Below are 23,138 nucleotides of genomic sequence, written 5' to 3' on the forward strand. Positions count from 1 at the left end.
TGATCACATGCTGAATCCTCCATGATGGAGGGACCCATTCATTGGCCCCTAAGAGGTGAACACTGCAAACTGCTTTACAAGCCGTGACCAGACTGTGACCAGAGTTTGACCAGGCTATGACCACACTGTACTCAGACTGTGACCCCATTGTACCCAGATTGAGTTTGACCAGGTTATGTCCAAACTGTAAACAGACGACAGGGCCACTATGATGAAAACTGCATCTAGACATCCACCAGGCCGACACTAACCTGTAACCAGACTTTCAGCCAGCTACAGAGAGACAGTATCCAGACTGTGTCCAGATTGTTACCAAGCGTGCGAGCAGGTGGTGACCAGAGTGTGACCAATTATTAACAGTCATCGGCTGTCGTGGAACCAGGAGTGCCGGCCCTCTCCTCTCCTACCAACCGGAACGTGTTCCTCTCTTGTTTCTCCCCTCCGCTCTCTCCGTGTCTCTCTCTCTCTCTCTCTTCATCCCTCCTTTTGTCAGGAACAATTTGTTCCTCCCGCTATCGGCATCCTCCCACCCTCTCTCTGTTGCCTGCACTTGAGGACGAATTAATTATCGCTTTCTTATGTGTGCCGAGAAAAGGCTTTATTTGAGGCGTGCTCCGCGACTATCGGCGGTTCACACCTTCCACGGGGCATTTAGCAAAACACATCTCAACAGCAGGTCTGAGGCGTTGCTACAAGAGCCGGCTTGTTCAAAACGCCAGAAGAATTTAATATCATGTTCTGAAATTCGGTACGTTGCACAGAAATTCCAGGCTGCGAAAGTATTGCCAAGGAAGTCACGTTTTTCCCACATTGCTGTGGTCCTCACAGGAGGAGCTTGCTGTTTGGCTGCGTATATGTTGAGAGTGTTGAGTTTTCCAGAGGTGGGTGCGTAGCGTGATTAGCAAGCAATGCTCAACAATCTTTTCCGGGCCCTCGAATGGCTAGTTCTGTTCTGTGGAGTTGGCTGGACCGTGGGTCAGAGAACCACTGCACAAACACTTAAACCCTAGAAAAGATGGCTCCCTCTGACAGAAGCCCTGTTTCTGTGGCAGCCTGATCCGCGAGAACTGAAAGCGTTTGCTTTCTTCTCCTTTCGTGTTTGAACATTTTGGGACGGGTGGGGAGGGGGTTTGTTGTTCGGGATCAACGGCACGCAGACGGCGCGCACATCCAAGGATGTCTGGACACGTGGATCAGCCGTACTGGCGCATTCTTTGTCAACGTAAAGATCCACAAACCTGCTCTGAATCCGCGCCACACTGATCAAAAAGAACCGAAACCCTTGATCTCCAGCGCAGAGAGCCCCCACCCCCCACCCGCCTCCCCCCTGAGTCGTGAACTCGGACGGCCCGCCTTGGAGGAGCGGACCCCCTGGGGGGCGCCTCAACGTGCGTCGGACCGCTGCCTGCTTCTGCCCCGCCCTCCTTCGGCATCATTAATCCACCAGGAGATCGTTAGCATACGGCCATCAACTCAACTGGCTGCAGCGCCATCTAGCCAGGCAGGTTATTTACGGCTGCAATCGAATGCTGCGTACACGCATCCACAAAAGGGGGTGGGCGGCTCTAATTGCTCTGCGGCAGCCCCCGCTGCTCGGTGGCAGTTAGCTATTGTTTCCCGGCCAGCTCTGAGCCTATCACAGAGCCACGGGCATCTGACAGCACAGTACATGAGTTTTTAACCCTGCAAAGACTTGACCCCACCCCCTTATCCATTATCTGTATTTATTTGAAGTGTGGAAGAAGCTGTAGGCACGACCACCATAGCAATCAGTGTAATAATCATTTGTGATTGGCTGACTGGAGGAAGGCCTCCGTGGCTGGCGTGATGAAACTGGGAGGCTTGGGGTGCCGCGCATGCCACGACCACGCGCACGTGCGAGGTTAGCGACTAGGGGCGTGCCGTGGGGCAGGGGTCCATGGTGGCCGCCGCTGGTCTTAATTGGAGAACGTTGGAAAGCCTGAGGGAGCTGGGGCGGTTTTCGATGTCCTCGGCGGCGCCACGATTGTGAGGCTTCGCAGATGTGGCTTTGCTGCGTGGCTGTAATTGGAGACAGATGCCTCTCCTCTCCCACCCTCTCGCGTCTGCTCGACTCGCCCTTAATGCTCCGCGGTGGCTGAGCGGGAAACAGTTACACTCAGATAATGACGCTGGGAGTGGGTGTTGTGGGGTGCACCGACTGGGCCCTCTGCTGGCCCCCAAAATCCGGCTTGCGCCCTCTGTGCTAGCCAGGCCCATTGCTCCTGCCAGGGGCCTTCAGCCAAGTGAGAGGCCCGGCTGCATTTCTCTGGAAGAGCTGGACGCTTGCATTGTTTCTGGGTGCACTCTTCCTCATCACCAGGGATAGGACAGGATGGGGAACTTGGACACAGGGAACTCAGACGCAGGGTAACCCCTCACCCTCCATTCTATCCGTTTCCTACAAAGCTTCAACTCTCTCCAATCCAGTACTGTTTCTCATGTCAATATTACAAGCCTGACTGCATTATGAAATCCTGCTTTCCCCTGAAAACCAAAAGCACAACACGCAAAGACACATGCTGCGGACGGCTCTCTCAGTATTACAAGTGCATTTAATCTGACCTTTCATGTGCCTTATTACGCCTCCTTTGAAACAAGGTCTGGATAAGAGCATCTGCCAAGTGACCCAATGGCCCAAGTGATTGACAAGGGGGTGGAGCTTTGAAGCACAACTAAGGGAGAGTCATAGGAGTCTCCGATCCAAGACATCCCCCTACCCAGGATCCCTGGGCCTTTGAGTGGGGAAATCAATGAGGCCAGGTGGGGGCAGGCACTGCAGGGGGGGGTTAGGTTCGAGGGGGACATGTGGGACTTCAATCCAATTACCTGCTTTATTAATAGAACTGGTAAATTTTTCATGAAGCAGAGCCACCTCTCCACCGCCACGCATGGAAATGAACAATAAAACGGGAGTCTGGGGCAAGTCGACCGGGAGAAGATTGGATATTGATGGGAAAGAAAAAAATCGCAATCTCCAAGTCTTAATTTTGGGTAAAATTAAGATCATCGCCTCGTTCCCCCTGGATCTGTCGCTACGTCTTTCCCTTCGATCCAGTTGGAGTGTGGTGGTGCAGTTGCCCATCTGCGGGGACAAAACACTGCCCATTTAGCTGTCTGAGTGCCACAGTGAAGACCGGAGCCGGACGGTTCCATTTTCAATCAAAGTAAAAAAAAAAAAAAGCTTGGTTGCAGGGTTGTCTAAAAAAACCAGAGGGACACTGCTGTTCAGTGAACGTCTCTGGCGGGAACACGGTTAGGAACACGGGGACAATGGCGACCCCTCCTTTCGAGAGTCTCACTTCCCACACCCACCCCCTCGCCCCCAGGCCCCTGTCGCTCAGATCGTGCGAACGCGCCCGCCGTGCCTCCGAAAGGAAATTACTCCACACTTCCTGAACCAATTACAGATCTCAACAGGCGACGGTACAGCTGCTGCTCGCTGCCATTGTTTGCCTACTGCCTTAATAAATACTGCATGGAATATCAATGGCGCCCGTCTACTCCCAGCCCCAAATCCTCATCTCTGTCTTAAAGGGAAAAGGCTGCTGCCAATGAGCCTAGCCCGGCGTGTCATGTCACACCACTGACTTCCTTAATGACTGGGAACCCTGAGAATCTCTCATCATGCCTGACACATTCCAGAGCCCAGCCATATCGGACCTCAGCAGCGATCTGATGCGTTCACTTCGCTGTACAGCAGAAAGATACCACACTAAAAGTCCAGAAGCATTACATTACATTATTGTCATTTAGTGGACACTCTTATCCAGAGCAGCTTACAAAGTTTACAGTTTTTACGTTACCCATTAATACAGCCTTTACTAAGGCAATTGTGGGTTAAGTACCAAGGGTACAGCAGCAGTGCCCCAGAGGGAAATTGAACCACCAACCTTTGGATTATGTGCACTGCTCTTTACCACTAGGCTACACTGCTGCCCAAACACCACTGGTTGACAGCGTGTGACTGGGCTTGTACTTGTGCTACCAGCCCTGTGAGTACACTTGCGGTGTCTGGGGCGGGATGCCTGGGGCTGTTTGGCAGAGAGGTCCGAGCATTTAACGGAGTAAAGTGCTGCCTGCATTTTGCATAGTGCTGAACTCTGCGCTGGCCACATGTTAGGGTGGGAGCTAATCCCTGCCCCTCTGTGGTTTTGAGAATCCTGGCAGACAAGTGCAACACTAAGACCAGACACCAGTCTATCATAGTGTCCAGGCTCTGGTCCATCTCTGGCTACATGCAATGCCATGTACAGAGGTGCTATCAGCCCCTTGGTTTGGGACTGAACCTATATCTTTATAAGGTCTGCGAGAATGGAGGGAGAGCCATGTCCCTGGGCCACAGTGCTCTAGGCACCACACCACTACAGGAAATAAACAAGAAACTTTCCACAAACTGCTGTAACAAACTCTCATTTTGGTGGCTAGCTGGGACGGGGGGCGGTGCTGAATGGCTGGACAGCGGGGCGTCCACTGTGTAATCAGGGATAAGAGGCACACGGTATCGGTGCACCCCCCGCCCCCCACCCGGGGAGAGCGTTCTGATTGCGCATTTAAACCGCTCAGGGACCCGAGAGCCGCGATTTGCCTCGGGAGTGAGCCCCCTGCTGGTTCCTGATGGCTGCGCGGCGGGGTCTGCGTTAACAGCGACGGATGCCTCTGCCGTGTCGGAGGGAAAAAAAAGAATAACAACAACAAAACAACCAAGAACACTTTCCCCACTCACAACGCAACAAAGTAAAATGCCGCAGAGATGCGAACAGAAACAACGGCTTAACCTGACGGGGAGTGAACTTTGGCCTTAAACCTTCTGAACCCTGCTGCAATGCTGTTGTTGAGCTTTTTTTCGTAGTAGGGGGGAAGTTCTTTTGGTTGCGGCCTTGAGCTTTTGAGACAGTTTGTGTCACTGCCATCCGGACAGCCAATCAATAACGCAAAGCGCACGGGCACTAATCAAAGGCTAAAGGAACAGCGTCCGCAATGAAAAGCTGGCGGTCAGATGGTTATTAGCATTGTTGATTGCTGGGGTTTGCGCAGGGGGGGGGTCACACACAATAGTGAGCCTTGAGTGATAATGAACTCGCTTTCCCTAGCTCGATGACGCTGGTCTGTAATTATAAGCTGTTTTCTCCACGAGATCGTAATCACCACGGAAAAGATGCAATTAGCTGACCCCCCTGGTGCAACGCCGCGGTCGCATACCCCCCCCCCCCCCCACCCTGCCTCCTCTCTGCTCTCGCGAAACGCGGTGCAAACAAATGGTTTTTGTGTCAATCACGGTATCTGGATTCATTAAGAGGACAAATTTATTCTGCTCAGGGTTTTTTCTTCTTCTTTCTTTTTTTTTGGGAGGAAACGGAACACAAATGCCAGACACATCTGCACCTGTGAGAGGGATTAATGTCCCTCCATCCCCCCCACCCCCACACCCCCAAACTTTCCCTCTTTAAAAAGTGCTGTCGGAAGCACTGTCATTTTGCTCAGCTGCTTACCCGAGGAGAGCCAGAGCATTTCGGCTCTAATTATTTACAATAACATTCCACTGCAGGACCTGTGTTCCCTTTGATCTGGTCTTTATGCTTTGTTGGCAGTTTATCTGCATATCCACGTTGTTACTTTTCCCTTGAACCCATCCCTCTCTGGGATAAATCCGACCAAATTAGACACATTCCCACTCGGAACGGAGAGACAGAGAGAGAAGGGGAGAGAGGGAGGAGAGGGGGAGAAAGAAAGAGGGAGAGAGTCAGGGGAAAAAAACCTGATTCGCAACCCAAAGAAATTGCAGGGAGGGGAGAATTTGCATCATGTTTTTGTTGTTTTTCTCTCTGCTCAGCCACAATAGTTGAGGTCCCCAGTTCGAGAGGTGGGAAGGATTGAAGGGATAGAGGGAATGGGTAGGGGGGTCAGAAAACGCACCCAGCACTGTGAGAGGGAGAAAAGACGCGGCCTGGCCCCATGGTGAGGGACGCAACAACCAAAACTTGCCCGCGCTGTCGGCTGGAGGCGGGGTCACTGTTATGCCCCGCCCCTCTGAAGCTTCAGGTGTCTTACCCCCGGAGTGAACCATCACATTCACCTTTCTTTTGTCTTGCTGTTGTTTAGCAAAAAAGGATTCCACAGTAAGAGCACTTTTGAAGAAAGGAAAAGCAAAAAAAGAAAGAAGACAGGAACAGCAGATAAATTGGCCTGAATAAATAAATGAATAAATTAATGAATAAATAACCAGAGCCGATAGTATTCATTCATTCAGGTCATGGCTTGAGTCAGTAGTGTAATCTGCTGTGATGAGGTAATGTGCAGCCAGCAAAGGCCGATGAATCTTTCAAGTGCTGTCTTACTGCGCTGTCGCGGGTAGACCATGTGTCACTGTACATTACTGTCCTCTCACTGCAGTCAGCAAACAGCTAATGCTAAACATGCCACTCTGTCCTGGACTCCTGGATGCTTATTCTTCAATGGAACCTTGGTACTGATTTTAAGCTCTGTAGAAAGAGTTAGTGATTATTTGAAACTGTCACCCAGCAGAGGTGTGAGTTGGATGTGCAAAGCCCTCACAGACTGGTCACCCCGCAGGCTTACTGACAGATGCTCGGTACGTCCAGCCAAAATGCGTCACCGCGGATTTGAATGTTTTCCAAGGGCTATCCTCGATGGAAAAACAGCACCTTTAAACTGAAGTTGTCCGCAGTCCTCTCTAGAACCCTAGTGCACTTCCTTGTTTGCAGTAAGCTCTGGCGAATCTTCTGCTCTTCTGAGCCTATTCGCACATCGCCACAAAAATCTCACTAAAAATGCAACAACTTCCTGTCAGCAGGAGATGACATGAGAAAGAAGTCCTGCTAATTTAAGACACTCCCACCCTCGCTGAGCCTATATCTCTCTCCTCCCAATGTTTGCCTGGCCCCCCTGTTGCCGGGCCTGTATCTGAGTGCCTCACAGGGGAGGGAGCTCTATGTGCTGCATTTCCCTGGGAGGGTGTATAGGCTAATGACGTCACTTCCTCCCTGCTTTTTTTGTCTGTCCTCGCCTCCCTCGCACATATTAGCCTGGGGATGCTGACACTCCGACACTACAGTATAACAGGGAGTGAACACTTACCTTTGTATAGTCCCAGTGAGGTCGCTGGCATCCTGCCTGCAAGAGAGAGAAGAAATCAATAGTGAAAGGCGTCAGGAGGGAGGCGTTAGCCGCGCAGCAAGAGGAGTGGTAGAGCAGAATGGGTTTAAGTGCAGAAATAAAGCACGGCGGGTTGCGTGAGGTGGAGCAGGGCGGGCCTATCTGCTTCTGGCTGGTGCAGATGCACTCTGCTTTCGTGCAGGTGCACTCCCCCCAAGGGACATTCAGGTGTGCGTTTTCCCCAAAGGTGGGGGGGACACTTAATGCCCCCCCATCTCTGTTACTTGTGATGCCAAGCTTCAGCTTGATGCACTAAACACAACACACTGAGTTCAAATATCTTTTTTTTTACCAGAACGACCCAGGAAATAACCTACTAGTTACAGTGTCTGTGCTCTGTGGTGGACTTACTGGTTATGGACTTACTGGTTTACACTGAATTTATTACCTTTCTGTCTATTTCATCTTTCCTACATCTCTTACATCTTTCTCAAACACCACACACACAGGGTTTTGGTGTTGGCACCTAAATGGGAAAATTGTCACCTTAGGATTCGAACCTTTACCCATCTGGTCAAAAGCCCTCAGCATCACCATCACAGATTTAAAAAAAACAGAATTTCACTAAATCCAACATTCTAACATCTACAGTATTATATCCAACATAGCTATGTGATACTAAAGAACAGCGTCTTCTGTTGATAAATAATTACATCTGAATTCAAACAAACTAATTTCATCCTATTCCTGGCTGTATTCTATCACAGACAGTTGCTAGTGAGGGAAGCTTTCAGTATGAGCTGTGTTCTAACACAACCAGTTATTAATGAGAGATGCTTTTCAGTATGGGCTGTGTTTGAACATTACTGGTATGAGCTACATCCTTATGTTACTCACTATTGATAAGAGAGGCTTTTCAGCATGAGCTGTGCTCTAATATTACCAGTAGGAGTTATGTCCTTACGTTACCCCCTGTCAATGAGAGAGGCTTTTCAGTGTAAACTGTGCTCTAATGTGACCCAGCGGCGTAAAAGTGGCAAAAATCAAAACAGAGGAGCACAGCCGTGGAAACAATCATGCCAGGTCACAGCCACCACAGGGCCATCACAGGGCCACCGCAGGGTGAGAGTTAGGCTCTCGTCATTGGTCCGCGGGGACAAGAGACCGCCCGTGACCCCAATCAGGAAAGACACTCTCAGAGAGGCACAAACGCACTCGAAGAGGACCAGCTCAGTTATCCTTGGCCGGGACAGTGAGGCCCGCGAAAAAAAAAACACAGTATTCTGAGAAGAAATCGATGCGGCTAATTCTGGCCCCTGCTCAACGCGACACCGGTGACCGGAGCCATCAAAAATAAACCCCGCTGTTCTCATTTCTGAATAAACGGGAAGTCAGGGCGAGCCGCCGCACGCAACTCCAACCCCCAGCCTTCTTGTGGCCTCCCAGTCTCCCATGATTCCTCACAACCCCCAGCGGTGCAGAGAGGAGACAATGAGAGCGGGCTATCAGAGGGACAAGAGGAGAAAAAAGCCCTCGGTTACTCCGTTATTGATATGTTATTCATTTTCATGATAAAATAAAGGGGTGGGGGAAGGGGGGATTGGGGGGGCGGGGGTGTCGGAATAAAAAATGGAATCCGCTCATTCACGCCGAATGCAATCATGGGGTCTCTCGTTTGCATTTCAAAGGCCACTCTCTCCCGTTTCATCTGCAGCCACGGCCACTAACCCCATTGTTATTCAAGCCCTCACATGCTAAGGGCCCTCTATGAATTATGAAAAGCCGGTGGAACAAGACCTTTCACTGCGACGACAAGCCATGGACGAACACTCGCCCCGCACCGACATTAACGGTTTGAACCGGCACTACGGAGAATGGTGACCCCAAAGCAGAAATGGAAACACCCCTAAATTGAGGAAAGCCACATTTGGTTCTGAGTTGCAGGACATATTCTCTTCTGAGTAGCAGTGGCACAGACATTCTATTTGTTATAACTAGATATTCAACTCCTGTGTCCCTGTCTGGCCTCCATCTGATAGATTCCATTTGGTGACAGGATATGTTGGTGCTGTCGCAGTTGCTACATGAGTGATGGACTTTCCCTTTTGCACCCAATTCGAGAACATTCATAACGTGCTGCCAAATCAGAGCATTTCACAGCTTCAGCAATGGCAGAGGCAGAACGTTCCATCTGAAAAAACAGAGAGCTGAACATCTAGTCATGATAAATAGAATATCTTTGACAGCAACAATTCTGGAGCAGCAGATAGCGGCAGATACATTCGATTTCGAATGACTGAGAATCCAGGTGCAGCCCACACATTCCAAATTGACGGACAGCTTCCTGTTATTGACAGTTGCAGAACACGCCTTTGATGCTGGGTTGAGTCGATACTGAACCCTCCTTTAATCAGACACTGCAGGTCTGGCGCTATCAGCGGCTCTACGCTTGACCGCATACCCGTGACTGTGCCGGTAGGTTCTATGCTTTAGTGATCAGGGTAGGCGGTGGGCCCTACTCGTAGCTTTGAGTTAGTGGAGTTCTACATGCAAATTCTGCTGTTCTGCACGCTTGCTGTGGCTCACTGGAGATGGAGGCAGCTGCTCTATCAGCCTCTCCGTCTCTATATATATCTCTCGCCACATACGCAAGCATGCACACTTTCTCCGGTTCTCTTACACAGAGTCTCACCTGCCCTCTCCCTCTGAAACCTCTCTCTCCTCTCTGTCTCTCACATTCTCTCTCGCACCCTCCTTCCCGGTTTGTCTTCCTCTCTCCTCTCTCGGACACACACCGCACACATGCTTGCACACACACACACACACACACACACACACACACACACACACACACACACACACACACACGCCCTCAGTCTCCATGTCTTTGAACATCTAAATGCCTGTGTTCAGAATCCTGCCCTGTATGCTTAACCCTGTGCTCAGTACTTGGTACCATGTAGTGTTAAGCCTGTACTTAACACCCTGTGCTCAGTGCTTGGTCCAATGTACTCCTAACCCTGCACTGAGTACCCTGTGCCTAGCTGTAATCAGGGGCTGGAGTAATTCTACTGGGCCGGAAGGTCTTGTGAGACTATGAACATAAGCCTGGCGGTATGAGCTTTGTTCCAGCGTGCCAAATCAGTCTCTGAAACCCGGGGTCTCAGAGGGCGCGCCAGCCCTTAAACAGCACCAGCTGTGCTGTAGCTATGGTTTCCAAGGGGGGCAATTCCACTTTCCTCCAGAACCTCACCGACACTTACATTCAAGGGGATTATCCCGTATTACAAGGCCTGCCAGAGACTGGGGTCAGTGAGGTGGCTCAGCAGTGCAGTGTTTTCAGAGCACAGGCGCACAAACCAGAGGGTCATGGGGTCCAGTCCCTTGGCAGCGACGTTCACCTCATTGGCTGCATTCAAAGTGTTGCTGGACTGGGTCAGACAAAGGCGGCCTCATTAATGCCTCCAGGCCGTTCCACTACTGTACTTCCACTCATTAAAGCTCGTTTATTTCATCTTGCCAGACGAGGAGAGAAAACAAGAGAGAGAGAGTGAAACAGAGAGTGAGAGTGTAGAAGACAGAGAGAGAAGAGAAAGTGTAGAAACAAGAGAAAGGAGAACAGAAAATAGAGAGATACATTAGAGAAAGATAAAATGAAAGAAAAGAAATCTGAATCTTTCTTTTCCTTGTGTATTACTGTAGCGCATCACTGCCCTTGTTGATATTTACTGTAGCACTTCTGTCTGTTCACGATGACAGTAGATATTTGGTGGATTGACATATTTTCTGTATGTACCATTCTTGTTGTGACTTTTCAACCCCTGCGTAAAAAGCTCCTCTAGATAAGAGTGTCTGCCAAGCAAGCAAAATGTATAATGAGAGAGACGGAGAAAGAGAGAGAGAGCGTGCAAGTATGCAGGCATATCTTAATTTTTGTTCTGCTATTGTTAGCAATATAATCAAAATTAGAAATGTAAATTCTGTTTGTTGTTCCTCATTACTGTTCACTATCATTGTTACCATTGTTGTTGTGTTTTATGCTTTGGCAATGCAAATATTGATTTTATCATGCCAGTCAAGCAAACCGAACTGGAACTGAACTGAGAGAGAGACTATAGAAAAGTAGAGGGTAGGAAATGATATAGAAAAGGGGGGAAGAGAAAGAGTGACAGGCTGTAGAAAACTGAGTGAAAGTAGAGGGTTGGAGAATGCTAGAGAAGGAGAGAAAAGAGCGAGAGAGAGAGAAAGACAGAAGGAAAGCATAATATTGTGGAACCAAAAGAAAGTGGAGAGCAGAAGAAAGACAGAGAGAGGGAGATTGTAGAAGACGGAACTACAGTGCAGAATAGGAGAATGATAGACAGAGAGGGGGAAAGAAAGAGAAAGGGAGAGAGAGAGACAGAACAAAACAGCCCTGGAGGAAGACAGAGACACGGGGGGGGTTACAGCCTGATTGGCGCAGATGCGTTTGGAGGGGCGCGTGGAGGCTGGGGCAGGCAGCGGAGTGCGTGGCCCGCGCCGACGCGGGGGGTGTGTGGGTGTGGGCCCAGCCGAAAGACGCATTAGTGCCGCGGGGCGATAAAACAACCTTAAGTAATGCGGGAGAGACAGGCCCCATCCATCACGGTGCAGCGAGGAGAGACTCTGCGACTCCAAGCGCTGCAGATCAGGGCCATTAGCCCAAATCCTACAGAAATCAGCAGATACAAATGAGAGTTTATGACATGCGACGAGTTATTAATGCTCAGCCCCATAAATAACAGGCAAACGCTTATGGGGGAGGTGTGTACGCGTTGGGGGGGGGGGGGGGGGGGAGCTGATTTAAAATTGAGATGTATTCCACTCTGAAGAGGCCGGGAGTTTAATCGCAGGGAGGACGCGTCGGGCAAGGCGAAATGTGACAAAGTGACACTTAAGCCCTCCGTGACCCCTCCGAGGGTTTGTTTATTTAAATACGTCCCTGACGGCAGATCTTTCTCTGGCGGTGCATCTTTTTTTCCGTTCTGTGAAGGACCGGTGTGTGTTTAACCTTTATGAATGTAATGATTGAGACCACCCCTGTCAGCGCTCTGATCTGTCATTATTGGCTCCGAGCTAGATCAGAGACAGCCAACCACTGTGCATTAACAACATGCCCTTTCAGGAGAAGGCCTCGCTCCACTTTGATGTGATTCAGCCTGACTTTGAAACATCCCACCAAGCAGTAGCTGTAACCCCTCCGCCTCCCAAAAAAATAAAATAAACAACCCCCCTGAAACACCAACCAGGTCAATATCTGATCATGCATCTGGTCGAAAACTTGTTTCTGTTCAAGCACACGTATGTTCAGTGCATTTGTGTAGTTGGGACTTGTGTCCAGTTGGAAATGGTGTCCAGAGTGTGTGGCCAGTGGTCTGACCATGTCTGGGTTCAGCCAAAGACCTTCCTGGCCCACACACATATTCAGCCGGGTCACTCCGAAGGTCGCTCCAAAAAGGCCGTCTCCCACCTAGGCCAGCACTCCCAGCATTGATATGTGGTGCCCCACATCAGTTTCACCTTTTGCCACAAAATGCCTTTGGCTGTGGGCAGGGCTTGGAGAACGAAGCTACCAGCAGATATCCACACCCACCAACATGAATATGTATTCAGACTCCCAGGCCACACAGTCACTGGAACACTGGTCTTGGGGTATTTTTATGGGTCAATAAATGAGTAGTGACAAATACACAGCTGTGATTTCGACATTTTTTATGCTAACTTATAATGACAAACAGGCAGCTATTTGCTAGTGTTCCTGGAAAATGAGCTGCAACGGCACTAAAGCTTTGGGAAGAACGTTCTTGCCAGCAGCCAGTTCTCTGTCAATGACTCCACAAAGACTCAGTCCATTTTATTACATTTATTTTGTTTTTCTGGTGCCTGTGATCAGGATGACATATTACATTTGACATATTCTGTAATTCAAATTGTGTTTTTACTGGTTTGTTTTAAGTAATTTACTAAAGGGGACAACAGTATTGGATTCAACTAGGATTCAAACCAATAACCTTCTGGTTAATCCATATTGAACACTATTCCACGCGGCTAATCCAGACAGATCCCCCACGGACTGAAACTCTGTCCAGTTCTCACTCCAGATCTGCACTCTGACACTCACCTATCCGATAAGGGATTTGTTTGTAATTAGCAGATGCCCAATGAGCATATCTCATTCTTAAAGTCTAAATGTTTCCCTCAAAACTGACTTCAGGTCAGAATTATCCTTTTGTAAAGCACAGACATAATAATGCCTGGGTCCTGTTCCTGATATGAAACCTGAGGCAGAGAACACTGGAGCATTGTGAATGGGGAATGAGAGCTTTGCTCTGAGGTCAACTGAGTTCATTCGGGGGGCCAGCTTTAAGGCGCCTGCCGCTGCTCTGACTCATGCACTGTACAGCTAAGCACCAGCCAGCCGCCCCAAACAGCATGTGTAACCAAGGGCCCCCGGGGAGGAGGGGATCTGGAGTAGTCGAGAGGAACAGACAGGCGGGGAAGATCTGGTATTGGGGAAAACAGATGGCAGGGGAGGATCCTGCTATTGGTTGAAGAACAGACACGTCTGAGACAGTCAATGAGGATCTGGATTTTGGGCGAACAACAGATTCATCTAGTTTTCTGGAGAAGGCCTCCTTTGCAGTGTGCATCTGGATGTTGAAAATAGAAAGACAATCAGCATCTAGTGTTCAGGAGAGGAACAAACAGTCAGGGTGAATTTTGTATTTGGAGAAACAAGATGGTCAGGGAGGAGTCGGTGTTGAAAAGAGGAGTGTCTAGTACCAAAGGCGGATGACTGCACATGTACACTATATGGCCAAAAGTATGTGGACACCTGACCATCACACCTATATGAGCTTATTGGACATCCCATTCCAAAACCATGTGTATTAATATGGAGTTGCCCCCAACCCCACCCCCCCCCCCCCCCTTTGCATGCTGTAGCATTAATGTTGCCCTTCACAGGAACTAAGGGGCCTAGCCCAAACCTTGAAAAACAGCCCCAGGCCATTATCCCTCCTCCACCAAACTTAGGCACAGTAGGCACTGTGCATTCTAGTAGGTAGCGCTCTCCTGGCATGTACCAAACCCAGATTTGTCCATCAGACAGCTAGTGAAGCATGATTCATCACTCCAGAGAACGAGTTTCCACTACTCCAGAGCCCAGTGGTGGCGTGCTTTGCACCACTCCACCCGTCGCTTGGTATTGCGCATAGTGATGTTGGGCTTGAGTGCAGCTGCTTGGCCATTTCATGAAGCTCCGGATGCACAGTTCTTGTGCTGATGTTGCAGCCAGAGACAGTTTGGAACTCTGTAGTGAATGATTCAACAGAGGATAGGTGGTTTTTATGTGCTTAAGTGTCACTTTGTGTTTTACGTGTGCTTCAGCACTCGTCGGCCCCTCTCTGTAAGTTTGCGTGGTGTACTACTTCGTGGCTGAGCTGTTGTTGCTCCTAGAAGCTTCCACTTGACAATAATAGCACTTACAGTTGACCAGGGCAGAAATTTCGCGAACTGACTTGTGGCAAAGATGGCATCCTATGACAGTGCCACGTTTAAAGCCACTGAGCTCTCCAGTATGGCCCATTCTACTTCCAAGGTTTGTCTGTGGAGATTGCATGGCTATGTGCTTGATTGTATGCACCTGTTGACAATCGGTGTGGCTGAAACACTTGAACCCAATAATTAGGAGGGGTGTCCACATACTTTTGGCCATATAGTGTAATTATCAGTCCATGAAGTCAAAGTTTTCAGATGCTACAATGAGCAGTAATGTAGCATTAGCTGATCACACAGAGAAACCTTACTTAGCATTTATGCTAGTGAACTGGGCTACCAGTGGCCCCCAGTGTATTCATCCCCATAAAGGGCTGTGACCCAACAATGATTTTATAGAAACGCAAGCGCACCATCATTACTCTTCCTCGAGAGCAAGCGACGTTGTGAAACATTTCAATACTGCCAACACTAAACAACGGATCCGTTATTGCCAAAACAGCAACAACGGATTTTATAAATTATTGCGCGTTTACAGCTGTGATACAGATCTGCCCATTGAGTTTTCTGTATACAAGAGGGAAAAGCCAAAAAACGGGGGTGGGGGGTCAATACTTTAATGTCGGCTGATTCGATCGAATGAGTCCCGCAGTTAAATGTTAAGAAGGAATCCCTTTAATAGCCTAATATTCCGTTTTAATCAGCGAGAGAAAGAGAGAGAGAGACAGCTGGCATAATCGCTGCCGTCCTCCGAGACCCGGCTACGCGAAGATCGCCTGTTTTATGAGCCGCGCCGCCATCAGAGCTTTAATGGGCGGCCAATCGACTGCCAGAAATGACGGAGCCATAAAACCCTGTCGATGCCGGGTGCGGGGCAAATTGATATGATCATAACATGTCACATTACCGAATGAACCGTGATTAATCGCCGCGATAAAAATCAACGGCCGACGTCATTACAGAAGCCAGCCTCATTACCGTTTTTTTTTTTTTTTTTTTTAGCAAGTCTCCCCCTCCGACGGGACCGACCGGTTGCAAGAAGATAGGAGAATTTCCCAATATGTCAGCCGCTATTAGAGGTAGGCATTCAGGAAATCACAATTTAGGTGTGTTCTGGTGTCCCACACTTCTTTTTTCCACATTCTTCCTATAGCCTACGTAAATATGACACCGAAAAGCCGTCCTCACAATGGCAGGTAAATGTATCTGATGCGAAATACTCCGCAGTCCTGAAACTTCATTATTGTTCGTGTGTTTAGAGGAACGCGAGATTGTAATTAGAGCAGGTCCCTGCTGGGAGACGAGCCAAGGTAGCAACAACAGACAACATGCTGTTAAATCACAGGAGAGCTGAATCAATATCAATTACGGTGGCGGAAATGGCGGGGTGGTCAATTCGCTTTGTTTTAGCCAATTACGTCCGCCGAGGACCGCAACACTGGGGTTCTTCCCTGGCACGGTTTCCACTTTGACCGTTCCGCTTTGCTGCAACAAGAGCGCTGGAAGCTTCTGTAACCGCTCACCATGCGGCCCAAATCACCACAGCCAATCAGAACAGAATAAATAAATAAATAAATAAATAATAGGAAGTAAAATAAGGTGGTGAAACTTCGTTATTGCATGCGTGCGCAGCAATGCAAATGCTCATCAATCACAACTTTGATCTAACTCAATAAATGGCCGCGAAACTTGTCACTTATGCGAAGCGCCACGAAGAGAGAAAGTTGTCATTTAGGAGCGGGAGGGGGGACAGCCCGCGGTCTGCTCCGCAAGCCAGCGGGACGCGGCTCGAAAATCCATCACCACCGCGGCGACGTTATTAGTTATTCCTCATCTGCATGAAGCGCCGTCAGGATGACAAACGAGACGCGGCCGCGGCGGAACGGGAGAAAGGCGCTTCCTCGGCTTTTTAAGTCTGTTTTCGGGGGCTAATTTCTCTACTTTATTAGAAAAACGGCCCTGCGCTCTCCGATTTCACACTGACGTAAAGCAAAGCCGGGGGAGGGGAGGGGAAGCCCGGTCCAACCGTGGACGGCGCACGGAAACTGTTTTGGGAACCTTACAGCAACGTTAGCGGGAGATTCAACCAGACACATTACAGACCTCTTTCATATTTTCCCCCGTAACTTCACTTGTCTTTTTTTTCTTCCTGATGAAACCAAATGTAAGCAGATAAGCATTTTAAGCCATTTAAAACACAGGCCCAGCAAGCGTAGTGTTACAATAGTGATGGAGAGCGAGAACAAGGAGCAGCGGTACTCTGATCTAAGAAGCCAAATCCCCTCGGTTTAGTTCTGCTCTCGTGCTCCGGTTGCCGAAACATGAATATTTTATGCCGTTGATGTTTTAAATCTTACGGTTTCTGGTGTGTGTGTGTGTGTGTGTATGTGGGGAGCTCTTCAACAATATGCGGCACGAGGCTCGTGACAATGTGCGCTCCACAACAAACCGACACCAACGAGAGGCGTCAGGGGACCCCTCGCGCAGCGTGCAAGACAAGCATCGTGCTGCTTCTGTAATCTATTCAGCCCATGCGTTCGTCATCCATATGTAGGAGATTTGTCCTTTTTTTCACTTTTTTAAATCTTAATGACACTCCAGACAGCTACCCCACTGTGTGGGGTTTTGTTTCATCTGTGCCACGTTCTAATATGAACAGAGGGTTTCATTATTGCCCCGGAGCACAAAAAAAGTTATACAGCAAAATGCTGAGAGAAGGCACAGAAAGACAAAATACAGCCACATTGCTTTGGCTATACAGAGATAAGCCATTGACTAGGCCAGTGTAAATAGTGCACATTTTTTGGTTTTGGCAAGGGGAACTAAACCTAGAGATGATGAGCTGGTGTAAAGATGAGCAGCACCTACATCAGTAACCTATTTCTAGATTGATTTTCCAGGCTGAAGCTGTATACATGAGCTTGAGGCTCAGAAAAGGAGCTGGATTCTTGTTCAGACACTGCGATGCAGGGGGCTCAGTTGGCCCCTCTGTGGTGCGGTGGCTCCTGCTGGTTTCTGTGGTGGATTGAGAGGCCTGTGTTTTATTCACCCTCAGGGCCCGGACACCCGCTGCACACGATGGTGGGTTGGCAGGAGGGACGCGGCAGGGCACTGCGTCATGCTCTCGATTTTCAGCCACTCGTGAAAGCCGTCTGGGCTCCTGGGCCTCATGATAAGCAAAAACGGGCTGCTAACTTTCTCTCCCCACCCTTAGGTGAGGACAACCCTCCCCTAACCTCCAGGGGGATCACCTGCCTGTGCTCCGGTGCGAATCGAGAGTGAAAAAGAGGAACTGAGAGCAGGTGTTAACCTGACCCTCCCTCTCCATCTCATCACCCACACAATGTGGGGGGTGGGGGGTGGGCATGTGAGCCGAGACCATGGCACTGCTATCAGCTGTGGGTTTAAACCCCCTTAGGAAACAGTAAGTCTGCAGGGGTGGGCTCAGTCTGACAGCCCTGAGCACCAGACCACCCTAACGAATCTGATCCATAGAGAGGGAACCCCTTACACACCAGTACTTTCCATGAATAAATATCAGTGTACTTGAATTTATTTGGGAACCCTATCTGCCATTTCACGTGTTTCCCCAGTGGGTCACTCTTGTGACATTCCCTGTATGTACAACAGTATGTTAGAGCCCAGCAAAACCTCTACAACCACAGGGAGGAAAACCTTAGGAACCCACAAGCCCTGGTGTGGATAACCTTTGCCCTTTCAATAGCATGGCTCAGGGGAAGGGAAACAAAAAGGAAAACAAAACAGGCATGGCCCAAACCGTTAGCAGCCCACCTCCCAACATTACGCAACAGAGCATCATGGGTAATAAATAATTAAAATTCACTCTGGTGGGAGCTGAGGCAGCGGTGCTCTGCATGGTGGCGTGGGCCCATGCTGTACTTGGGAAGCTGCAGCTGTGGCTGCCGATCACCTCCTCAGCTGAGAAGAACCGTCAGTAGCTGCCCCTTAAAACCAAGACCTTCCACCACTGTTCCCCTCAAAGCTTTGTCACTGCATTAAGTTTCTGATGTAGGAGGGGTACAATCATATTAAAACCCAAAGTGCTTGGCACACCTGCATTGTTTCTCCTCTCCACGTGACGGCAAGCAGCGAACTGAACCACCAACCTCCTGGTTACAGGATTTGCACCTTACCACTAAGCTACACTGCTACCTCATTGGCTTCCTTTGGGCCGGCCTGCAAACCCTGCCAGGAGAGGAGGATGACTGCAGCATTGGTTACAGGGTTGCAATGTGGACAAGGTGACACTCCAGGCCCATCTCCCAGGAGCTGCTTCACTAATCATTCATTACAGCATATGCCAGAGAACTTTCAGGGTGAAAAAGATGGCACACACATAAATATGTAAACACACACACATACACATAAGTCTACATAAAGAGAAAGACCAACAGACAGGTGGACAGATATATAGATAGATAGATAGGTAGCTGTGTAGACAGACAGACAGATAAATGACCCCCATTGGGACTGGCCCCCGGGGGCAGTAACTCCGTCTCCAGTGACAGTGAGGGGGCAGGTAATTGTGGGCCCTGCGGAGCAGGGCATGCACTCCGACTGCCACAGGCAATCATCGTCTCCGCATCACGGTCATTACCCGGCCTGGCCTCCGTCTCCATTACGGCTCCGCTGCCGCTGTGTGGCGGCCAATATAATTTGCCGTGACACCGCGAGATGCTTTCCGGTAAACAACCCTGCCGCCACGCCGTGACTCGGACGAACAACATTAAATGGGAAATGACAGGCAGCTGACAGGGGAAAGAATCAAAAATCCTCAAAAATGAAGAGAATAATAAGAGGAAAAATTTTACGGAGAACAAGAAAAAAAGGGGGAAAATTTTGCAATTTTTCTACAATATGAGCGCTTATAGGAGCTTCTCTCCTGCTGGAGGAAGAGTCCCAAAAAAATTCCAATATATTCTTAATCTTCTGGATGTAATCTGATTACGCATCTGCCAAGAGGACCAGATTCTATAAGGGATATCACATTTCGGGAGAATGGAATTGAGCAGGACCGCTTTGTCTGTTGGATATCTGCATTGGGGCTGACAGATTCTAATAAATACGCTTTAGAGTGGCTCGGGTAACGCCGCGGCATGTCATAATTTCATTACCGCGAACCAGAATTCCAGCACCGTCCCTGCACCGGTTCCGCGGCGGGGGTAAAAAAAGAAAAAAAATCGGTAATCGGTTTACCACTGAAATTTTCACGCTCGGGGACCAGAGGGGTGGACGGAGGTGCGCCAACTGTTTTTTCGGGACTGTTTTTTTAAGCGCTGCTCCAACTCCCCGTCAGCTTAGCAAGGCATGTGTGCGCAACCTCTGAGGGGAGGCTTTTCTGTTTACCCTGAACACGTGTGTATGTACAATGTTTATGAAAAATGGGAGCTAAAATGTCTAAAGCTTAAAATGTCTCGTTTTTAACAGATTTTTTGATGCAAATTTGGAAATTATGTTTTTGTCTTGTGAATACACCCCCTTGGAGGTCTACGTTCTACATAATGTGTCATTAAAGGAACAAAGACAGACTAGATAAAGCAAGATGACAGACAGGCTCAGCAACGTACCAGTTAGTTACTGAGGAATTAGAAATGTTGACTGCCACCAGCTGAAGTGCTTAATTCTGCTCCCCATTAAATAATTGATTTAAAAGCAGAACATTAAGAGTAAGTTTTACAGGGTAGTAGAGTGGGTGCTGAAAGTTACTGGGAACATTTGTGCCGTGTCCACTCACAGAGCACTAAAGTGAGTGTCAGTAGTGTAGGAGTAGAGTAAAAGAGGAGGAACTAGTGAGGTTTTGCTTTCTGTCTGTGTATTCACAGAGAACCGCGGTGTAGTTTCGTTCTTCCTCTTTCGCTCTCTCGTCTCAACACGATTGGTTAACACGGTGGCCTGGGCCCATCCAATAAGGATTAAGGGAGGATTTCAATAATTAGTAACACTTCATGGAGAAGTCGCACTCCAAACAAGAATAAGGCTTAAGGCTGGCCTGACAGAACCTTTCAGCGCGGCGGAGTTTATTAACAAGAAGTACACATGCCACATTTAGAACGACTACAAATAGCCTCCTGAGGAATAGGACTGGACCAAAAAAAAGCCAGCAAAAAAACGCAACACAATTACGACAGAACGTCTTCAACATAAATTTAAAGTGAAGTCAAAGACAATCAGGCAGACCCTGGATGAACAGAGTGCACTTTGCAAATGCATTTTCCAGGAGGTGGCATTTCCAGCAAATGTCGACTTCACCGAGCGGAGAGCAATTTGTGAGGTGAGAGGCGCTTTCAACGTAGGTGGCAGTCTTTATTTGACTGCACGCGTCACCCGTCCTTGCTCTTCCTCACGCTGTGTGTGAGGAAGTGGATGTGTAGGAAGTCACAGAGGGAGAGAGAGAGAGATAGAAAAAAAGGACACACTAAATATTTGCCACCCTCCCCCCTTGCTCGACTCAGAGCAGATGACATCAGATGTCACATGCAGGTGCCAATTAGGTCATCACAATTACCATTTGCGTGACGTCTCTCGGCTCTGTGTAGTCCAACAGGAAGTGCAGCAGGAACAGGCCGGACACACGCCACCATGGGTTTGAGACCCGAAGGTGTTGTGGGTTCAAAACCCAGCTTGATGCTGCTGTGGCGGCCTCCATGACATACGCGAAACCTGGACTGTTTTGCAATAAATAACCCCAAAAGCGTGACACAAAGCAAGCTTAACAAGTTTAGCTAATGAAGTCTGTAGTAAGAGGTGATGCCAGAATTCAGATGCTTAGTGCTAATCTCGGCCCCAGGCCAGTGGGAGGAGAGGCACGGAGGTCAATTAAACCCCATTCAGAAAGGAGGTTGATTGAAAGGTGATTCAGAGCGATTCAGGGGGCCAGGAGGCATGCACCTCTCGCACAGACATCCTCAGTCGGGGGAGGCGAGCGTTTACGGCTCCAGGTCCCCTTCCTCATCAGGCATGTCCGCTCAGAGCTCACGCTCGGGCCAGGGGAAGGGTCTGCCGCCGCCAAAAACTCTGTTCGTGAGCTCAGCTCGCCTCGCCACGAATATTCATTAGGATTTAACATGCTACGCCGGATCCCGGGCTTCCGAGAGGCCCTCGCGCTAAACCAGAATAATAACAATAATCATTTCAATTCACCGAAGGCCTTTCGAACTCTTCGGAAACAAAAATTGCGCCTGCCGCCGTGTTGTATTTACCTAGCAACGTCTCCAAGGCTACGGCACTTGAAACATATTTACCGCCTCATTTTCGTAGCCTCTCTTAAAAGGGAAGACGCAAGACTGGAAAGACTCAAGATGAAACAAATGTCAAGAATCAGATGTCGCCCGCAAACACGCTGGGACACAATACACTGACATTTCGCTCGGCAAGATGAATAGGAATTTACCTCCAGTGCGTTTTTCTCACTAACCAAGATACCAAAGTCCCGAAGTTCAGGGCTCCTTTCCTTTCATCAGATAAGATGCAACATCTGACATAAGTGTTAGGGGATGATGAAAAAGAGGTGAGGGGAACATGAGAGAGAATATTGTGCCAGAAATCCAGCTGGAGAAACGACGGTATTGGGAGTACTAGGAAGGGAGGGTGGTGCACTTTATTTTGTCAGGGGTGGTGGGAGGGGTGGCACAGCTGACATCAGAGGGGAGGTTGCGCAGGAGAAACAGACGGCCAACAGTGCCACCCCCCCACGTGCAACAAATGTAGAATTGGAGATGCGGATGGCCTAGGGAAATCTTTCTGAAGGGCCGTGTCCCTGCAGCAGGGGAGAGGATGTGTCCCAGTGGCAGCGGGCATCGGGGCACTATGACTGTGCTTTTTTTTTTGGAGGGAGGATTGCTTCTGTCTGAGCCTCTGAGAAATTTATAATGGAGCTTAAACACAGCCACGAGGTCTGTCTCCCTCCTCCGCCGAAACCCTCTTGTTTTGCTTATGATGGAGTTTTATATCTGAGGATGCCTGACAACTTATAAATGATGTTGTGCTGTTTTCACGTCAGCCTTCTGGGGTAGTATTACTTACTTAAGCCCGGCTGCAGAATCAAAGCGCTCGTGTCTGCCTTGTTGTCCCCTTCTGCACGAACGCGGAATGGTTGCAGGGTGAGCAGGGAGCTTAAAAATATGCAGAGGGTGTAAGTTCTGAGGCGCTCCGAGCTACACGGCTTTATGTCAGACGAGCATGGGGACTGGATGCTTTTTCCTGAGTGATGGGCAGTCATCTTCTTGTCACCGTGGAGCAGATGAAAGGGCCACACCTGTGAATATCGAGGCGTGTCTGCCGCGGTGCTCCCAGCATTCTGTGCTCCGAGTGCTGGCCACTGATGCCAGAAGCGTGACGCTTTATGATCCCCCCGGCAAATGCCGGCAAACAACTGCGAGCGCGCGGGGTTGGACACCTGCCCGGGATCGTTTCACCGCGGGGGCCCCCGTCTTAGCGGCGGCTTTCGAGAGGCTGTAAGAGGAGCGGAG

At 49.3% G+C, this 23,138-nt stretch overlaps 1 protein-coding gene across 1 annotated transcript in view; it reads right to left on the reverse strand.

The window, feature by feature from the left end:
• celf2 (cugbp, Elav-like family member 2) overlaps positions 1–23,138 on the reverse strand; it is a 150,267-nt gene that overhangs the window by 109,111 nt on the left and 18,018 nt on the right. Inside the window, exon 2 of the mRNA XM_036518127.1 lies at positions 7,117–7,152. Coding sequence (XP_036374020.1) covers positions 7,117–7,152 — 36 coding nt within the window. The remainder of the gene's footprint in view (positions 1–7,116; positions 7,153–23,138) is intronic.

Source organism: Megalops cyprinoides, chromosome 23 (assembly GCF_013368585.1).
Source record: "Megalops cyprinoides isolate fMegCyp1 chromosome 23, fMegCyp1.pri, whole genome shotgun sequence".
NCBI lineage: Eukaryota > Metazoa > Chordata > Actinopteri > Elopiformes > Megalopidae > Megalops > Megalops cyprinoides.